The 19,435-nt window shown below is 54.0% G+C and overlaps 2 protein-coding genes across 2 annotated transcripts in view; one reads left to right on the top strand and one right to left on the bottom strand.

Moving 5' to 3' along the window:
• Nucleotides 1-8,571, bottom strand: part of Khc-73 (Kinesin heavy chain 73) — a 32,670-nt gene extending 24,099 nt beyond the window's left edge. The window contains exons 1-3 of the mRNA XM_037223501.1: nt 8,190-8,571; nt 5,173-5,260; nt 777-949 (exon numbers count right to left, since the gene is read on the bottom strand). Coding sequence (XP_037079396.1) covers nt 777-949; nt 5,173-5,260; nt 8,190-8,244 — 316 coding nt within the window. The 5' untranslated portion in view covers nt 8,245-8,571. The remainder of the gene's footprint in view (nt 1-776; nt 950-5,172; nt 5,261-8,189) is intronic.
• A 248-nt stretch (nt 8,572-8,819) lies between these two features.
• adp (WD and tetratricopeptide repeats 1) lies at nt 8,820-19,359 on the top strand. The gene is made up of 11 exons (XM_037223500.1): nt 8,820-8,907; nt 9,929-9,995; nt 11,823-11,953; nt 12,529-12,640; nt 14,168-14,355; nt 14,916-15,102; nt 15,933-16,083; nt 16,808-16,994; nt 17,233-17,465; nt 18,440-18,608; nt 19,002-19,359. The coding sequence occupies exons 2-11, from the start codon at nt 9,942-9,944 to the stop codon at nt 19,357-19,359; spliced, it is 1,770 nt and encodes a 589-aa protein (XP_037079395.1). The 5' UTR covers nt 8,820-8,907; nt 9,929-9,941.
• Nucleotides 19,360-19,435: the final 76 nt, after the last annotated feature.

Below are 19,435 nucleotides of genomic sequence, written 5' to 3'. Positions count from 1 at the left end.
GGCCCGGGCACGATAGCTTAGCCCCCGAGACGGCGATGCTGGCCGCTCTTCACGCGCGTGCGAGTCCGCCGGCGTCGAGCGCGGGCGGCGCGCGCGCCCGATCACGGCCGCGATAGCCAACTGGGCCGCGCGCGTCTCGGGTGTAACCGGACCGGACCGCGCCGACCGCAGAGGGAGCGGCGGCCCGGCCGGCGGCGGGACGGGCGGGCCCGCCTGAGACCGCCGCCGCCGGCCACCGGGTGGACGGCGGCGGCGGCGGCGGCCCGCCCAGCCGCCCGCGGCCACAGACGGGCGGGTCCAACCGGTCCACTTCCCGGGGGGCAAGCCTCGGCTAAGCGTTTAAATGAGCCCTGCCCGTGGCGTGCACTGTATTTACGGCTGTTGCTTGCCGCGGATGTGGGGCTGTTTTCGCCCACGCTGACGGGCTGACGAATGTGCTTTCGCTGTGCGCTGCGTCGCCTTACAGCGTATCAACGTTACCCTAATGTGAGCTGCGAAGGATGCATACCCGTTCTAAACTTCACGACAAATGCAAGGAAACTTCCCTGGAAAAATGACGGCGAAGAAGGACACCCTGCACTGCCCACGCTACGGTACAAACATGGAGCAAAGCACGCCATGACGATTATACCGAAAACCTCGCCTTGAAACATTCTGGCGAAGGAGGCGTTTCACAGAACCTTTGGCTCACTGGAGATTGCCGGAACGTCGCAGCATACCCGCCAGGCAGGTCATCACCTGGTAGCCCGCCTGCCACGAGCTATCTCCACACAAACCTGTTTGGCCGTACGCGAAGATGCAGGCGTTGTAGCCGGTGAAGGCGTTGTCCAGAATGTCCTTGCCCAGCGAGCTGAAGACGGTCTCCTGGCTAGCGAAGCGGGCGCTGCCGGGCTCGGACGAGTCAAAGCAGTGATCGAACGCGAACGTCTTCTGGCCGCGCCGGCCCGGGCTGAAACGCGGCCGCCGGTGGTCACGCCACGTGCAACAAGGTAGTAGTGACGGCCACCACTCGACGGTCAGGACGTCTGTGACCAGACGACGATCACGTGATTAGGCACCGGAAGATTGTCCATGGCACTCGCCCCACAAACGTCGGGGGGGGGGGGGGCATCGATCCGACCCAGGACGGTCATACCGCCGCTCGCTCGCCACCTCCCACGCTCACTTTGGCGGGACACGCCCCAGACATCCATCGAGGCAGGTGCGAGAGCACGGTGCGGCGTCACTGCTTGGTCATGGTCATCGCTATTGGGGCTTTACAACCCACTCAGCTGCTGAGGTTATGTGGCGACGCCTGCCTCTCACCCTCGCAGGAAGGATGGGCGCCGCAGAGAATTAAACCCTTGGCCTCTGGTTTCCCAGAATCGCGGACGCGTTAACCACACTATCGACACCCTGCGTCACCGCCTCAGCCCAACATCGAAGGTGAGGGCGGTCGTGGCAGCACGCGCTGAGTATCCATCGTCAGGAGGAAGCCGGCATCGTCCATGTGTGAGCGCTTCAGCCGGAGAGAGTGTGCCCGTGCGACAGCAGCTGCTGCAGGCGTCATGGTCCGATGGTGTTGCCTCCGACAGCTGCGCCAGACCGCCTTCAACTCATCGGAGCCTCACTCCTGCGTGTCATCAGCACGAGGCATGCGAGCCGAGTGCTCCCGACGAAGCAGGAAACTGACCAGCGTCGTGTCTCCTCAGCTCTGGTGACTGAGGTGATAGACGGAAATACAGGCCCACATGACCCCTATCTAATCCGTCTAAAACCACCGAGAAAGTAGTGCCTGGATTTCTTTGAGGTGATAGCAGGAAATACAGGCCGATATGACCCCTATCTAATCCGTCTAAAACCACCGAGAAAATAGTGCCGGGATTTCTGACATAACTCCGTACGTCTTCTGTTTGTCCAAATTTAAACACCAGCACGACAAGCTCGTCCGACCCAAACGCACAGCTGAACGCAGCTCGACGGATTACACAAATACCGACATCCTTGATAGTCTATTCTTCTCAACAATCCCTGTTGCCAGCGCCGATACCGACGCTGAGCCGGAGCAATGTTCGACGGTGTCCAGTGCATCACCCTGGTCCTCGTCACGAAACTACAACGGCCTAGTACAGCACTCGGCCGGGGCAGCAGCTATTTGAAGAGTGGGTCACACGACGTCGTGGGTACGGAGCACTTGATTCTCCCAGTGACGCAAGGACCGTCACAGGGACTGATTGCTGAGCCACGCTAATCGCGGCCAGCCTCAACATCACCGATAGTGTGTCACAGCTGCAACGAACCCCTGCTAACCAAGACCAAATGCTTATAACATGATACGATATGCTACGATATATATATATATATATATATATATATATATATATATATATATATATATAATGGCGCCGGCGACGATGACCTGTCTTCGCTAACGCCTCAGCACGACAACATGCTGCTCGGGTGCTCTAATTCTGGTTCCGTGCCAAATGCGCCAGCCGACGAGCGAACCGTGATGCCGCAAAAACAGCCTTTATCGTGCCGGAATCAAGCCGCTCAGCTCGCCCCCTCAGAGCCCGACCGTTAAGATCTCTGGAGAGCGGGTGCGGCCTTCGAAAACCGACTAATTTGGGGGGTGATTCTTGATGGAGCGTCATCGCCAGCGCGCCGCGCGTCCGCGATGGTGACGAGATGTGACGCCGGTCCCCTGGTCCTCCGTCACTGACACTGACAGTCACAGCAGAAACCCTTCAGCTCCTCCGTTTCGCCACGTTTCTCTCCGCGGCATATCATCGTCGGTGGGGCGGACTTCCCAACACTTCTCTGAAGACCTTCGTCCAACCACGGACATCTTCAGTCATCGCCGGCTTAAACTAGTGGCTCCTAATGATGTTCTAGCTGGCCGAGTACGTGTCGTGGGCAAGCCATGATGAATCTGCTGCTTTCATTCATAGATGTCTGAATCAACCGACGTCCTTAGGACAAAACTACGTACACCGACACCGACACCCAAGACACACAAACACCAACCAGACACACGACACACCATGCCTCGTCAAGATCTATTCCTTCACGGTGTTGCATGAGAACCACAACACACAAGACCTATTCCAGCACAACACACGGAATGACAAACACATGGACATTCAACAATGTGCATGGAATTGAAATGTCAATATGAATAACACGCAATCATAATACACAAAAACACCAAAACGAATAGCACGCCGAGCCGTCCGTGGCAGTGACCCCTAGAGCGCCGTCTGGCGCACTGGCCGCCACCCACCGCGGCCGCCTCTCCGACCGCCCCACATCGCAGACCGGACATCATCGCCGCCCGGCCAGATCGAGCCCGCCGGCGCGCGGCCGCGCCGGAACCGACGCCCGGAAGCGGGTCGACCGGGGGCGGCGCGCTGCGCGCGTGGAGGTCGGCCGTCGGCGGAGGACGCCGCCACGCGCTCCCCTATCTAATCAGAGGCGGCCGGCCGTTTGGCACGCCCGCCTATCGGGCCGCGCGGCGTAAGCGCCGCGCCCTGACGTCCGCCGGCCGACGGTGGACGCCAGCTGCAGGCCTGCTCTATTCGCCAGCTCCCGTGCGACCGCACGACCGTCGAACGGCTAGCGAAACCACAGCGGCAGCGGTGGGCGGCGTCGCAGCAGGTCGGACGGTATTCCGCGGTGCACGGGGTTACATGGGAAACACGGTACACGACGGCGGGCACGATTTCGTGGTCGCACACGTTTGAAATCGAGCTGGTGCTTGAAAGACGGAGGTACGGTAGAAGCAGCGCGCGCTTCGGGAGTATGCGATGCTTTCCCTTTTATCCAGCCTTAACAAAGTTTTCGGGCCTCTGCCACTAATGAAGGCCGTGTGGGTAATCCAATTCCGCCATTCCAGCTTCCCATTATAGGTATAAATTGCGCGGGAGAGCTGGCTAAGCATTACAGCATGCTCTCTAGTGCCCCATTAGTGCCACAACACGAACGTCTGGTGGGAAAGGTCTGCCTCCTTGAAGCACGAACGCTGCTGGTGGAACACGAGCCATGTGCGCCACCAGATCCCGCACGCGACCAGAGCTCTACAACGCCGCCGCCGCCGGGGCTTGTTACAAGACACGCAGGCGCGTGTCCCATCGATTCTCGGAACAAGATCGGTGGCACACGCCTGAGAGCCATCACCGCTCATTATAAAAACGCACGCAAAAGCGGGCGTGGCAAAAAACAACGACCGAGGGCAGTACACAACAAGCAGAGAAGCCGGGCACTGGGAGCAGCACGACTGCGGCTGAGTCATCGCACCTGAAAACACTAATAGCTAGGAGCCGCGCGCCGAGACGCTTTCCAGAGTAAACTCGACCGAGTCCTCGTCGCCAGACGCCCAACTGGGTGGTACCCAGTCACCTTTAGCGGTCCACGCCAGCCACGACACGACCATTCCGTCAACCGGTTCGCCTTTTTCCGTGTGCGCCCATCTGCGCGGAGAAAGCCTATCGCGATACATGAGTCCCACCATATCGCGGCGGTGCGATCCGGCGCAGCCGACACCAAACCGCTTCCACACACGGCGCTGCAGTGGCCTTGGGCGCCCGTTTGAGGTCGCACGGCAGTACAACACCTGCACAGCTGATACGCACAGCTTACGAACGCTTTCGGACGGTACGACGGCCTGCAAATCAATGGTAGCTGCGTGCTTGGCTAGACGGTGGCACTGATGACTGGGGTACGTTGTTGAGGTGGTTTCTACATATTTTGTTTACGCGCGCATAGTGTCACAGCCCCCCCCCCCCCCTCTCACGAGAATATACGGGCGAAACAGCCCGTCAAGAACACATGGGTCCCAGCGTACACATGAAACCAAGCGCTTAAGAGGCTGGTTTTACGCCCCCCCCCCCCCCCCCCCCCCGGAATATACGGGTGAAACAGACCGTCAAGAACACACGGACCCCAGACCACACATGAAACCAAGCGCTCACGAGGCTATGAAACTGACGACTTGCAACCTCTAAGGAAACGTCGTGGAACACACTGCAGGCAGCTGCTCACATATATTAGCATCCAAATCACCCGTACAGAGCAAAGAGCACGGTCACCTTAAGAGCGGAGCGACGAAATTCACCCTCAAGCATGCAGCACGAGACAACGCTGCCCATGATCTGGCAGTGCACAAAGGCCAGCTGAAACCGGAGCCCTACTTACTGTTGGGTTTTATCCAAGCTGGACGGACTCTGCAGGATTGTCTGGTTGTCTGCCATTTCAATGACACTTTGTGTGTCCAGGTCAATCTCTGCAAAACAAAGCACATATCGTTAAGGGTCGTGCCTCAGATCGTAAGCACAATGGCTACCGGTTGCTCTAAGCTGCATAACACATAAAGCGTCGACCCAATATATGGCAGCCAGCTCCTCACATTTGATGAGGAAAACCTGACCGAGTCTTCTAGGACTGGCTTTGAGATACGGGTTTCTACTAAGCATTATTTATCGCAGACATCTTGATCTCACGACTCCAATACAGACATCATTGATCAACGGAAGACTTTTGCGGATGAACTTAAACGCGCCACGAAGTCTGACACTTTCGCGCCGCCGTCGATTTTTGACCTGTCTGGGGTGCAAACCAACACAACTTTTCAGCCCCCCTGTGGTGCGCACCCATACACCTCTTCAGCTCGTGTGGGGCGCAAGCCCACACAGTTGTCACACATGTATGAAATAACGGACGCTCTGCCAGCAGAGGTACAGGAACGGCAGAATCGCAACATAAAAAGCACCGTCTCTCGATTAAGGCATTGCTGGTTCAGAATCAGCTCCCCACACACCAGCAATACTTCTGCGAACCGGTCATCAGATCCCACTGAGACTCCCGAGTCTCCGTTATTCGACGGAACCTGGTGGGCCTTTCCAAGTAGTCCGGGAGCACCACCAAGCATTTCGCTGAACCACCCGTTCACGCGGTTTCGCCGTCGCGTGACGGATCAGGCCCGCTGAGCGCCGAGGTGATCTCCCTTCATACCTACGATGTATGCCATCCAGGCTGACACCCTGCGTGATTCTACTGCCTCCATGTTTGATGTAAGCATATGACACAAACAAATCATGTCTATGGTACATTGTATTACATGCGTAAAAGCATATGAAAAGTCGACGGATGCTGTTTGGACTTTTGGACTCCAAGGCATCTGTGATTGTGACAATGTGTACTTTCTGTTCAAAATATTAAAGAATGAATCAATGACTAGGTAGTTTGAAATTCATTTCTCCAGATTAAATCATTGAATTATGCATTCCAAGCTGGTGGTTAACAATCAAACATGTTTCATGTCACAAATAACAATTTTTTATACCTGGACCTAGTTCCATAAGTGAAACAACAGACCTATACACTTTGAATTCAGTAGCTTCAATGCCCAAATCTGAAAAGGCTTCATCTAATGGACATCCTCCATCCCATTTATCAAAGCCATTTACCTAATAAGATAAAGTGTAATTGGCTAGTTCCTGACTTAAGTGCTGCCTGCCATTCCTCACAGCTCATTTTGTTTTCCAACACTGTAAGAAGCCCTCTGTAACCAGACAGCAAAACTAAACTTCAATTCCATGGAATTACCTGCCACACAGTTTAAGGGTCTGATCTGATGTGCACCATGTTTGTTATGGTCTAGGTGATATAGCAGATAAAGCATTACAATCACAGCACTCAATGCCACTCTGGAAAATTTTAAAAAACTAAGGGTGTGTCTGGAACCTGGGAACCAAGGTACCTCCCACTTTGGTTTGGCTTCATGAGACCAAAGCTTTTCCTTAATTATTTTGGAATCAGCATTGGCCTTGGGCCATTTTTCATGGCCGGCTTCAGCTTCCAACTGGCTTTGAAATATGACACAGGCTTGGGATTCATAGATCTTGAGCTGCTGTGCTTGGCCTTGTCATGTTGATTCTTCAATGATATTGTGGCTAAGCTTTGCAAGAACAGTCTTACCTGTACTGTCACCCTAATATGCCACACAAATTTTCTATATATACATCCATCAAGCCCAGACTAACACAGCTATTCTCATTCTCAGGACCAACTAACACCTAACTATGGACAGAGAACTCCTCACATTTAGGCAGGCCTGTGCAGTTTAAGCAGAACCAAAATGGCTTGTTTTTCTACATCAACATGTTGTTGTGCAGTGTTGTGTTTACCACAACTCATGATTTTGAACTTATGGGTTTGACTTTGGCCTCACGTCTAATAACTTTGAAGCCACTGGCAATGGCTTTGGCACTGAATTAAACGGTTGGCTTCAGAATCAAATTCTGCTTTCAAAGCCATTGGCTTCAGATTTGACTGCATTCTGGACTACAAAGCCACTAGCATTGACTTCAGCTTTGCAGCATATAACTTTGAAATCAAAGGCTTTGGCTTCAGCATTACATCACTCCCTAGCTTCAGAATCAGTAAGTGAAGCCCACTGCATTACTTTGCCCCCATGGCTATCTGCAACATACCTTGGAAGTTGGTACTTATGCTTATAGCCTTTAATATATAGCTCATTTGCCTCTTTTAGTTAAGTTTTTACAGACATTGTAGAGACCACTGAGCAAAAACTGCAAACACTGACTGCTTAGGGGTATGGACAGGGAGGTGATAATAAATACAACATAATCTGATGATTAATGTGGAGCCTTGAATATGCTGATTTGCAGGGTTGCTGTGTGCCAAGTCATGAACTAGAACTACTCTTAGAGAATTATCACAATACAATCAATATTTGACTACTGCCACAAGCCATCAGATTATTTATTGAAACCAACTCTTCAACTCTGGCATACAGGAAAAGCACATTCATATTTGTATAGATAATCAGAGTTGGCTTTCATTCAGCATCCCATATTGGAAATTATGTTGCAGTTCCAAATATATGAATGTTAAAAAGCACGCAAACAAGTTAAAAGACAACTGAAAGGCATTCAACTTACAGCAACATTCATAACTGTCAGATATCACAATTACTAGGCATCTGGCACAACACAGCAGTTTGCAACTTAGCATCATGTAACAGGTCACACCAGTATAAATGTGCAATCCTGGGGAAGGAAGTGGGTACAGTCATGTTTTTCTGAATAAGCTCTGGGTAGAAGTCATGATCCAATTACCATGATGGCTGCTGGTCCACAAAGAATGTTTTTGGATTAGTAAACAGATACACTGGTGAAATGCTGACTCACCTCTTTTGCTGAAAGGTCGCACCCGGACAGCAACCCTAACTTTGTGTGCAGACATTTTACAGTATTTGACTTGATCAAAGTTGAAAAATCGAATTCTTTTCTATCACAGGCTATTGGGCCGATATATGGGGAGCTTGGCTTGCACACCATTTTTATGGTAATCCAACACGAGTGTCCACATATCCGTTTGCATCTGTCAGAAGTTGTCAGCCTAAAACTTGAGCGTATACTATCCTCCCGCAGTCAGGACACACACAGGAGCTGATGGAGCACCTCACACACTTGTAAATCTTTCGCACACTCCTCGCCTTCTCATTAAAAAAAGAATGCGGCTCACATCGATAGATAAAGAGCAGAAAACACACGGTCCAATACGCGCACAAGGGTGCGACTGGCGAACTAATCCGGAGACATTGCGCGGATGAGTCATTTCATGCGCAGACCAGAAACATTACCTTTGTCCGAACACGACTCCTGTACAGTGAACGCCGAGTTTGGGCAGAAAAACATGACGTCATTTTCATATCATTCGTGTAGACATGCATTTTTGGCATCCAAGTTCGAACCAGAATAAAAGGGAAACAGAGACTTGCAAAGCCTTGCATTATGGCGTGCTACAGACATGAGTGACGCAAGGTTAACACTACCACAGTTAGTACTACCAAACAAAGCTTCATCAAAAACTTTCCATCCGCCATTCGTCCAATGTGACCCAAGGGTATAAGTTAACGATTCGTTTAGCTCTCATATAACTTTGTTTAACAGAGCCATTTAGAACTTGTCTTATCCTGGGTAGCTAAAAGTATTATGCTATCAAATGAACCCCAAAAGGTCTCATATAAAGTTTTGACAAATTATGGGACCTTAATGGCTCAAGCCCTTAATATTTGTGCCTGATAGGTTGAGAATGTGAACCATTTTCACCTGCATGCCTTAATGCACAGTTAAAACCTTTGTTACAGTAATTTTGGTGATTTTAAATGTGACTAAGTGAATGGAATATAGGACAGTAGCAAGTTTGTAATTGTGAGTGGTGGGTTGTGGTTCAGCTCATCATTACAACTCACAAATGCACCAATTTTTGCTTGCAGCTTATCAACTGGCATAGACAGCAAAAGGTGGTAGTCAGGGTACTCATATATGCAACCAATAGGATGATGATAAACAACTTTCCATGGCTCTTTGCAGCCTGAACAATCAAGATTGTATAATTGAACAATTCTGCATCAAATCAGTAAATTTTAAGCTCTCTTTTACTAGATGATGTCAGTGAGGATAGTGTCATTTATAAGGATATATTTTATTCACAGCATATTTATTTCTTTGGACCTAAGTGCCAGTTTAATATGCAAAATTTCATGCAATATGCCAGATTTGTATGCTCCTTAAATTGGTATGAGATTTGACTGCAAATTTGTCACTAGTGGCATTCTATGCTGTCAGCATTACCTCATTGATGGCATGGGAAAGATAACAGGTGATAGCATCCATAGTCCACAGGTGGTAGGTGATAAGCATTCACAGCTTCCATTATGAATGTCTAAATATTTGAATATCACAGCTTCCCTTGGCTTATGTATAATGAACAGCCAACAAACCTAAGTGGTTTTATTTCTCTCCACTATTATTATTTACACATTTGGCTCTGGTCTATATGTTTTATCCACTATTTATATACATCTTATCTGAGATGTTGTGTCACACATGTTGTCTGTGATGCATGTTTTCATTATTTGCAGGATTGTGTTGAGCATGAATACCAGGAGCACCAGCATCATTGACATCATCGGCAGGAGAGAATGGGATGTAAGTAGCATGTGAAGGTGGATTGTTCTTGACTTACCATTGGCTGTGTGTGATAATTACATATGAAATCTGTACCAAACATTGCCATTTTGTTTCTTTGTATGCTGCACCATGCAATGTTATATAAACCAGCATAGTTACAAGGAAATAGGGTATCATTGCAATGCTAAAGAAATACAACTTAAGTTCCAAAATGGTTCAAAAAGCCTTTTATGGATTGCAAGGTTATCTCAAATTGGTTTGATGTATAATCCAGCATGTCCATTCATTTCTGCATATTTACAAACCATTTCCATATTTTCATGCTCAATGATGTATGATGTGTTGCATTACTCTTACTCTTTGCTGTTCCCTCTCCAAGTTTATGATGCCCATGTCTGCTTTTTCCTTGCCCCCCTTTTCCTCCCCTCCATGTCCTTCTTTATTGTCTTGTCTGTTTTTTTCTCTTACTCCCATGTCCTTAACTTTTTGGCAATCTATTATCCCCTGGCCCACATGCTCTCTCTCTCTCTCTCTCTCTCTCTCTCTCTCTCTTGTCTGTCGTTTTTTTCGCTATCCAAGGTCCTTAGACTTCCCTCTATAGATCTCGGGGCCAATGCTCTTATTCCCCTGGCCCCTACAGGCTCCTCTTCTCTCCTTTTCTCTCCTTCTCTCTCTCATCTCTCTCCTCTCTCTCTCTCCTCTCTCTCTCTCTCTCTATCTCTCCGCTCTCTCTCCTCTCTCTCTCCTCTCCTCTCTCGATCTCTCCTCTCCTCTCTCTCTCTCTCGCCTCTCTCTCGTCTCTCCTCTCTCTCTCTCTCTCTCTCTATCTCTCTCTCTCTCTCTCTCTCTCTCTCTCTCTCCTCTCTCTTCTTCTTCCTCTCTCTCTCTCTCTCTCTCTCTCTCTCTCTCTCTCTCTCTTCTCTCTCTCTCTCTACTCTCTCTCTCTCTCTCTCTCTTCTCTATCTTATCTCCTTCTCTCTAGCCTCTCTCTCTCTCTCTCTCTCTCTCTCTCTCTCGTCTCTCCTCTCTCTCTCTCTCTCCTCTCTCTCTCTCTCTCCTCTCTTCTCTCTCTCTCTCTTCTCTCTCTCTCTCTCTCTCTCTCTCTATCTCTCTTCTGTCTCTCTCTCTCTCTCTCTCTCTCTCTCTCTCTCTCTCTCTCTCTCTCTCTCTCTCTCTCTCTCTTCTCTCTCTCTCGTCTCTCTTCTCTCTCTCTCTCTACTCTCTCTCTCTCTCTCTCTCTCTCTCTCTCTCTCTCTCTCTCTCTCTCGCTCCCTGCTCTCCTGCTCTCTCGCAGTACTCTCTCTCGCTCCCTTGCTCTCCTGCTCTCTCTCGCTCCCTTGCTCTCCTGCTCTCTCGCAGTACTATTGGAGTTTACCATCTTGCTCCCCTTCCCTCCTGTGGCCTTAAGGGAGTTTTCAACCTAGTTGCATCTACCACATGATAGCAAGCTATCTCCCTAAGTCTTGAGTACTCTTCAAAAGTTCGACCTCAAAATCCAAAGCAGTTGAAAAAAAGAAGCAAGAAAGTCGTGCTCGTATTCACGTGGAAACAAGCGTGATCAATTAGTTAGGATTTCATCCGCGCGGCTATCTGAGTGTTAGCTCAGTCGGCTACGGCGGCTCCGATCGGCCTGAGTCACGGCTCCTGGTCAGTCTGAGTCGCGGCTCCCGGTCAGTCTGAGTCGCGGCACTCGGTCAGTCTGAGTCGCGGCACCCGGTCAGTCTGGGTCGCGGCTCCCGGTCAGTCTGAGTTGCGGCTCCCGGCTGGCCTAAGTCGCGGGCCCCGGCCGACCTGAGTCACGGCTCCCGGCCGGCCAGCTGGCTGATCCGTCCGCTTCGCCGCCAGCTGGGCCACGGCGCCGTGTCGGAGCGGGCTCTGCACGTTACCGAGTCGCTGATCCAGCGGCTCGGCCTGCTGAAGGAGCTGGACGGACACACGGGCTGTGTCAACTGCCTCGAGTGGAACCGCGACGGCTCGTGAGTGCTCCCTCGCGTGGTGGCCGGGCTGAACCAGGCCGAGGTGCGGCCCTGACCTTGGGCAGGTGCACATGATGTGCGACAAGCCCCACAAAATGTCGGCAGTTTTGCGTAGCCCGCATGTGTGATGTAAAAATCAGCACTGTATTGTCCTCGATGTGTCATCACACTTGCCCAATCGTGTCCGCAAGGTGGGTATCTTGGCCGTAGTTGTGAATCTGAATGGAAGCTCTCCACGTAAGACGGAGGATCCGTGGTGATTAATCGATGATGGGCTGGTACTATGCTTGTTTATCATCGACCGTAACCACGGCTTAAAATATAGAATATTGACATTGCAATCATTCTTGACAATTTAATATGCTTATTTTCTTGGGCGGCATTTGGATCACAGTACTCGATGAGCAGAGCCTGTAGGCGGCAGTCAAGCCCAGGTGATAATTGGCCTCGAATCCATTGGGTCTGCCTCTCTTTTCACACGAGTCCGGCACGTCTGTAGCGCTGGGGCACCGAGACAGCCAACTGCGTTGTATGACGTCGTATATGACGCTGATAGCCACTGTATTTGTCGTCAGGCTGCTGGTTTCCGGCTCTGATGACTCCCAGGTGATCCTGTGGGAACCTTATCACCAGAAACTGTTGCAGACAATACCAACTGGTCACAATGGCAACATATTTTCAGTCAAGGTATGGTTATTTGTGTTGTTATGTGTATGCTATTCAAACTATATGCCATGGGTGAATTATTATCATGGTAATCCGAGATGGCGGTATTAGCAAGCTTATTTCAGTTTACGTATAAATGAGATGTCCCACATTTGGAGATATTGAAGCAAGCATCAGATATGATAAAACGAGCTCACTTATAACTATCGGTATACTTTTGAAGTGGAAAAGACTGCTTTAGACATCACGATTCCCTTTTTAGCAAATATGCTCCTCATGGAGTCATGGTTTGATTATGTCATCGTACCTTACACAACATTCATTGAGAGCCAATTGATGGTCGTTATATATGGAAATCGCGCTCACGAACGCCAGATATGAACGCCTCGACAATTATATTCTTCTTGGCCCTGATCACTGCATGACCATTGGATTGACAGGATATGAATGACGTTATTTTGACGTCATGAATGTCAAGGTAACTCTGAAATACTCCCCGTTATGCCTTTTCCCATTTTCGCGGCCGTGGAGCTAGAAAACCGGAGGGGCTTAGGTCTTAAGAAGGGCAGGATTGTGAACAGTACCGGAAGGTCTTCCGATATCGCCGTTTCAGTTCCAGACCTCATATAAATGTGGAACACTCCCTTTAACTGCCGCGAGCAGTTACACGAATGAAAGGAAATACATGATATGGAGCCGAAAAGACGTGGGGGTAAATTAAGGAAGTTGCCATTCTATTTGTGGTGAGAAAAGTTGCACTGTCAACGAAATAAATAGAAAAGGTTGTTCCACGAAAATATTTTTCGTTAAAAAGATTGACATCAGAGGCTTTCTCTCACATTACATGTTTGGGATAAAAAAGCAAACGGAATATGCCGCTTGTGATTGGATCTTACCTGTGAGCGGAACAGAGTCAGAACAAAGGGAACAGAACTGAGATGCCAATTGGAGCAGATGAGCTTGTTAGGGGATGTTCTACTGAACGCTAATTGGGCAAACCTTGAATCGGTCCGGCGTACAAACAGCGGACTGGTGAAATGCTGGCCAAGGTAACACTGCACTTCGCGATAACCCATACAATCGGTGCTAGAAAGGAAATAGGATGAGTGAACAGCCAAGGCGTTTCAGCAGGCGCTGGGGCTAAAAACCAACGATATCAGAAGCAGGAGTGAGACGCTTGACTTGAGTATCGCATGTCTGCTTGTATGAAGTTTGAAGTGCGATACCTTGTGGCAGTCGAGTATTCCAGCTTTGCAGTACACCAGGGGCTGTAACAGCAGCGTCGTGGCAGTCGCGGTACGCTGGTGTTGGCTGTGATGAACAGCCGTGAGTTCGTAGTTTTGACACCGTGCCGGGAGAGCGGGTTCCGCGGCTGCGGCCATAGTGCTGCAGTGACGGCTGTGGTGCTGTGCTGCTAGTCTTCATGTGGTGGAGGCCGTGCTGTCCGGCGGCTTTGTACCCACACCTGTTTCCACGGGTTTGAACCCACGCCCGGTGACGCCGCCCCGCCGGCACGCGCGCGTGACGTGCCGCCGCCCCGTCCGCCAGCTGCTGCCGGCCTCCGAGGATCGCGTGCTGGCCACGTGCGCCGCCGACTGTCAGATCAAGGTGCTGGACGTGCCGTTCGGCGAGGTGACGCACCAGTGCAGCTGCCACCAGGGCCGCGTCAAGCGGCTGGCCGTCTCATCCCACCTGCCCTACCTCGTCTGGTCGGCCGGCGAGGACGGACTAGTCATGTGAGAGCCGCGCCGCGCGCGCGCGCGCCACCGGCCGCCCGGCGCGACGCCAGCCCCGCAACCCGATGGTCCCACCGTGTAGTGTAGCCGTCGTTTGTGGGGTCTCACGGCGCGTCCGTCCGTCCTGAGCATGTGGTGTGTCCTGGATGTTGACGACATTCCAGCTCTCATTCTGGTTTCCTTGAACGACATGATGGCTGAATAACCTGCATTCTCAGGCTCAAAAGTGTAGGCTATGATGTGCTGTGCGAATTAAGTATGGCATGTCTGCATGTCATACTCATAATGTGAGTTCATAGTTCACCGAGTTCACTGTGACTTCACTCATAATGTGAGTATGGCACGCTTGATCACTTTTCGGTGTAATGTGGACATGCCAATCGATCTTTGTCCGCCGCGTTCACGATATTGCATTTCCAGTGTGCACTGTCCTTCGTACTCGGCCGGCGCGCGGCCAATATGCACATAAACTGCTTTCATCCGGGGATGTTTCAGCCCCTCTTGACACCTCCCCCCCCCCCCCCCCCGCGAGCGTCTAACGCCGCGCTGCTGGGCCACAGGCAGCTGGACCTGCGCGTGAAGCACCAGTGCCGGCCGGCCGGCGGCGGCGGCAGCGTGCTGGTGAACCTGCAGGCGACGGCCGGGCCGGCCAGCGAGGCCAAGTGTGTGGCCGTCAGCCCGGCGCGGCCCGACCTGCTGGCCGTCGGCGCCAACGACCCGTTCGTGCGCGTCTACGACCGGCGCATGGTGCGCCTGAGCGGCGTGCCCGGGCAGCGGCCGGCCGGCGGCGCCGACCAGAGCCCGCCGGCCGGCGCCGTCCAGTACTTCTGCCCCGGTCAGTCAGGGTCAGGAGCTCGGTCGCGGTCAGTCAGGGTCCGTTACTAGTTCCCGATTAGTCTGGGTACGACACTTGACACTAGTTAGTGCACATTCAGCGTTCATTCTTCAGTGAAACTTCAAAACGCATGACCGGTACATTTCGTTCGGGACATAGATGATAAACAAGCGAATTCTTTCTTTTTTGTTCGATCAAGAGCGACATGCTTTTCAGCCTCCCTTGTAATTCTGTTTCCCACGAACAGTAATAATTTTGTCGGCTTGCTCCCTGGAATCAGGTACCCTTGGGACGACGTGCTGATCAAGCCAACTTACCGATTTCCTGTGGAGGCCATTTCTATGAACCCCACACAAGACCCAGATGTGCGAACTGTGATTCCCAATTCAGTCATTTCGATAGAATAAAGGCGGCGCTACGACGTGCCTTGGCCATGTGCACCTGATGAAATCCATAAAATGAAACCCGATCGATCTCTGTCTGGAAAAAAGGTGACTTATCCATCGATTACGCTGCCCACAAAAATGGTCTGCAGCAGCTTGACTGCATGGGGCGCTGTCTCCTTATGTGAAGGCGGAAGGGCACGCCCCGCCGGACCGTACCTCCGCAAGGGGCGCCGCCGTCTGACCCCCTCCTTGCCGGGTCTCCCCATGGGCGCAGCCGTCTGACCCCCGCCTCGCTGCCGGCAGGGCACCTGGCGCGGCCGGGCTCGGAGGGCGCCGCCCGCCGCCGCCGCCACCGCTCACTGGCCGTCACGTATGTGGCGTACAGCGCCGACGGCTCGCAGCTGCTGGCCAACCTGGGCGGCGAGCAGGTCTACCTGTTCGACGCCAGCCACCCGCGCGCCGAGAACGTGCTGGACCCGGCCGTGCTCAGCAGGCCGGCCGCGACAGGTGCGTACCGCCCCCCACCCTCCCCACGTGGGGCCGCTCCCTCCCCGGCGGGACCGCCCCCTCTCCGGCAGTGGGACCGCTCCCTCCCGCCGGGGCCGCTCCCTCTCCGGCGGTGGGACCGCTCCCCCCGCCGGGACCGCCCGCTCTCCGGCGGGACCGCTCCCTCCCGCCGGGACCGTTCTCTCTCCGGCGGTGGGACCGCTCCCCCCGCCGGGACCGCCCGCTCTCCGGCAGGACCGCTCCCAGGCTCAGCCGACCGCGCGCCGCTCAGCTGTGACCCGATCTCTGGCGGATAGTATGGTGCCCGTTTGGTTTCCGCTGTAGCCTTTGCGACTTGTAACTTGTATGTGGCGTATTTGGCGCTAATCCTCGTAACTTTTGTAATTTGCTCGCGAAAAACTAAACGGCATGGATTAGTGGTTACACTGCATCGCGTTATATTACAGTGTCTTAAAGGGAATGTGTTTTAACAATGGCCTACCTTGGTCTGCACTCATTCATGTCTATCGGTGACTTTAAATCCTAAGATCACCTGGACGTATGCGACGGGCTGGACCGTCTGGGCTGTACCCCTACACCAGACTGTCCGGGCTGTCTCCCAACATTAGACCCCGATTCAGGACATCCCCTGTGCCACCGGAGCTCCATCCGTGTGATGCCGGCGGCTGGCGGAGCGCGCGCGCGCGGGCGCCACTCCCGCCGTGTGACGCGCCTGCCCCCACAGAGGAGCCGCGGCCGGCCACGCCCGCGCTGCCGGCGCGGCTGGACGAGCTGCGCCAGGAGGCGAACCGATGTCACCAGCAGCAGCACTTCTCCCAGGCCATCCAGCTCAACAGTCGCGCCATCCGCCTACGCGACAACGTGCCCAACTTCTACTCCAACCGGGCGGCGGCCTTCATGAAGCGCGCCTGGTGAGCCAGGCAAAGCCAGCGCGACGTCGCGGGCCAGCCAGGCATTGAGCAAAGCATTTATGCTTAGCAAGGTGTCGTGCGATGCGAACTGTATAGTGCTAGGCTATGAATAAGGAGTCTGTATGCTATGTGCGCCCCCACCCAGTCGTGGCCAGTGTCGGCATCTGAGAGCCGGATTGGAGAGACGGAGGCGGAAGCCGCCGACCGCCCCTCAGCCCTTACGTCCGCGTGCCGACAGGAACGGCGACATCTACGCGGCGCTGCGCGACTGCCAGCGCACGCTGGCGCTGCAGCCGGGCCACATGAAGGCCGGCTTCCGACTCTGCTGGTGCCTGCTGGAGCTGGGCCACCTGCGCGAGGCGGCGCAGGCGGTGACCGCCTTCCGGCGCCGCCACCCGCAGCAGGCGGCCAGCCACGCCGTGCGCATACTGGAGCGCGACCTCAAGGAGGCGCAGTTTCACCACGCCATCGGTGGGTGCGGCTGCCAGCCCGGGGGCAGCCCCAGCGGGCTGTGCCCCCCCCCCCCCCCCGCAGAATGGCCCGGCGGGGCAGCGGCGGAGACGAGTATGCTGGCGGAGACGAGTCGCGGCGCGCGGCGCGTGGATGATAGTACCAGTCTGTCTGCCTGAGACTGGCCTGACGATAAGTGCCTTTGCCGAAACCAGCGCACCTGTTGCTACAGTTTACTGTTGTGCATCCCCGGGAACTAATCGATATGTGTAAACGCGCGTCACAACGGTGCCGCAAACTACATTAGCAGCGGCGTGGTTTCGCAAAATGAGTTGCGGGAGGTTGGGGTTTGGAGACCCCTGAACAGTGTAGGAAACGACAGCCTGGCATTGAGGTACATTCACGCCAACCCGGTGGTTTATGGGTTAACACGCAGGTGCTACTTTGGTCGGAAATCAAAACGGCGGCTCGAATTCCACTTGGGTTGTCCTATTCCCCGACAATGGGAATATTGCAGGGACGTCTGTCGCATGATGTTGCATGGAAGTCAACACCTCGTCACCATTTGGCTTAAAAGCTGGAGCAGAATTATCCAATAGTTTGCGCCGCTTGCGCGACTGCGTCCACGCGGCCATCAAAGCGGACGAGGATTGATTGCAACGCCGCACAAGCAGAGTAAATGTGAATGCATGCTTCTTTAAAGGAAGGGTCTCAATGCAAGCGGCATCGTTTGCGTTATCAATTACACAGCTGCGTTCGGATAAGTTTGCCATCTGATCATCGTCCGAGTGGTGCCCCTGTTGCGTCAGCGTGGGGGGGGGGGGGGGGCGGTCGCTGGAGCGTCGCAGTCCGGCTGACGCGGTCCTGGCTGACGCGGTCCCGGCTGACGCGGTCCCGGCTGACGTGGTCCTGGCTGACGCGGTCCCGGCTGACGCGGTCCCGGCTGACGTGGTCCTGGCTGACGCGGTCCCGGCTGACGCGGTCCCGTCCGCCAGACGTCGGCCCGACGGCCGAGCCGCTGCTGAAGCTGGAGTCGGCGCTGGACTCGCCGGCGCTGTCCGAGCAGGAGCGCTGCTGGCGCCGGCTGTCGGCCGACTACCAGTCCCGCTACTGCGGCCACTGCAACACCACCACCGACATCAAGGAGGCCAACTTCTTCGGCAGGTGGGGCGGCCGGCGGCCGGCTCGCCGCCAGGCGGGGCCCCGGCGGACACCTTGTCGCTGGACGCCGCGCGGGCCCCCATCCTGCGGATCACGCGTTGTTGGGTGTCGGTGCATTGGGTGGCCGCACCCTTTCATCTGGGATTTCCGATGTATCCGTGGGTGTTTCGTTGCGATTTGAAGCTGTTCTTATTGGCGTCACCCCGATGGCTCTTGTCGGGGTGTGATGATGTGATGCATTTTAACCACCAAATTATAGTCATCGTTGAACTATCGAGGAAGTTCTGGAAGCGTTGATGCGAGAGGGGTTTTCGTAAGCTTCGTGGTTACTTTTACGTCACATCAGAACGGACCACACAGAACACATGGCAGACAGGTGTGCTCGCCGCCGCGCAGGGACGGCCAGTTCATCCTGGCCGGCTCCGACGACGGCACCTTCTTCATCTGGGAGCGGCAGACGGCGGCCATCGTGCGCGTGCTGCGCGGCGACGCCACTATCGTCAACTGCGTGCAGCCGCACCCGCGCCTCTGCCTACTCGCCTCCAGCGGCATCGACAGCTGCGTGCGGCTCTGGGGCCCGCTGCCGGAGGGCGCGCCGCAGGAGCGGTGCGTGGCCGACGCCGAGCACGCGGCGCAGGCCAACCAGCAGCGCATGAACGCCGACCCGATGGACATGATGCTGCTCAACTTCGGCAGCCGCGTGGCCGGGGGGGACGAGGCGCCCGGCCAGGGCATCCCGTGCCGGACCAGCTAGGCGCGGCTGGCGGCCGGCGTCCGCGCGCCGCGGTCTTTCAGCGCCGGCGCCGCCGCAGCCCGGGCCGACGCTGAGC

Source organism: Pollicipes pollicipes, unplaced genomic scaffold (assembly GCF_011947565.3).
Source record: "Pollicipes pollicipes isolate AB1234 unplaced genomic scaffold, Ppol_2.1 Scaffold_4881;HRSCAF=5763_pilon_pilon_pilon, whole genome shotgun sequence".
Taxonomy (NCBI): domain Eukaryota; kingdom Metazoa; phylum Arthropoda; class Thecostraca; order Pollicipedomorpha; family Pollicipedidae; genus Pollicipes; species Pollicipes pollicipes.
The sequence above is the reverse complement of the archived record's forward strand: the minus strand, read 5'-3'. Positions and strand labels throughout refer to the sequence as shown.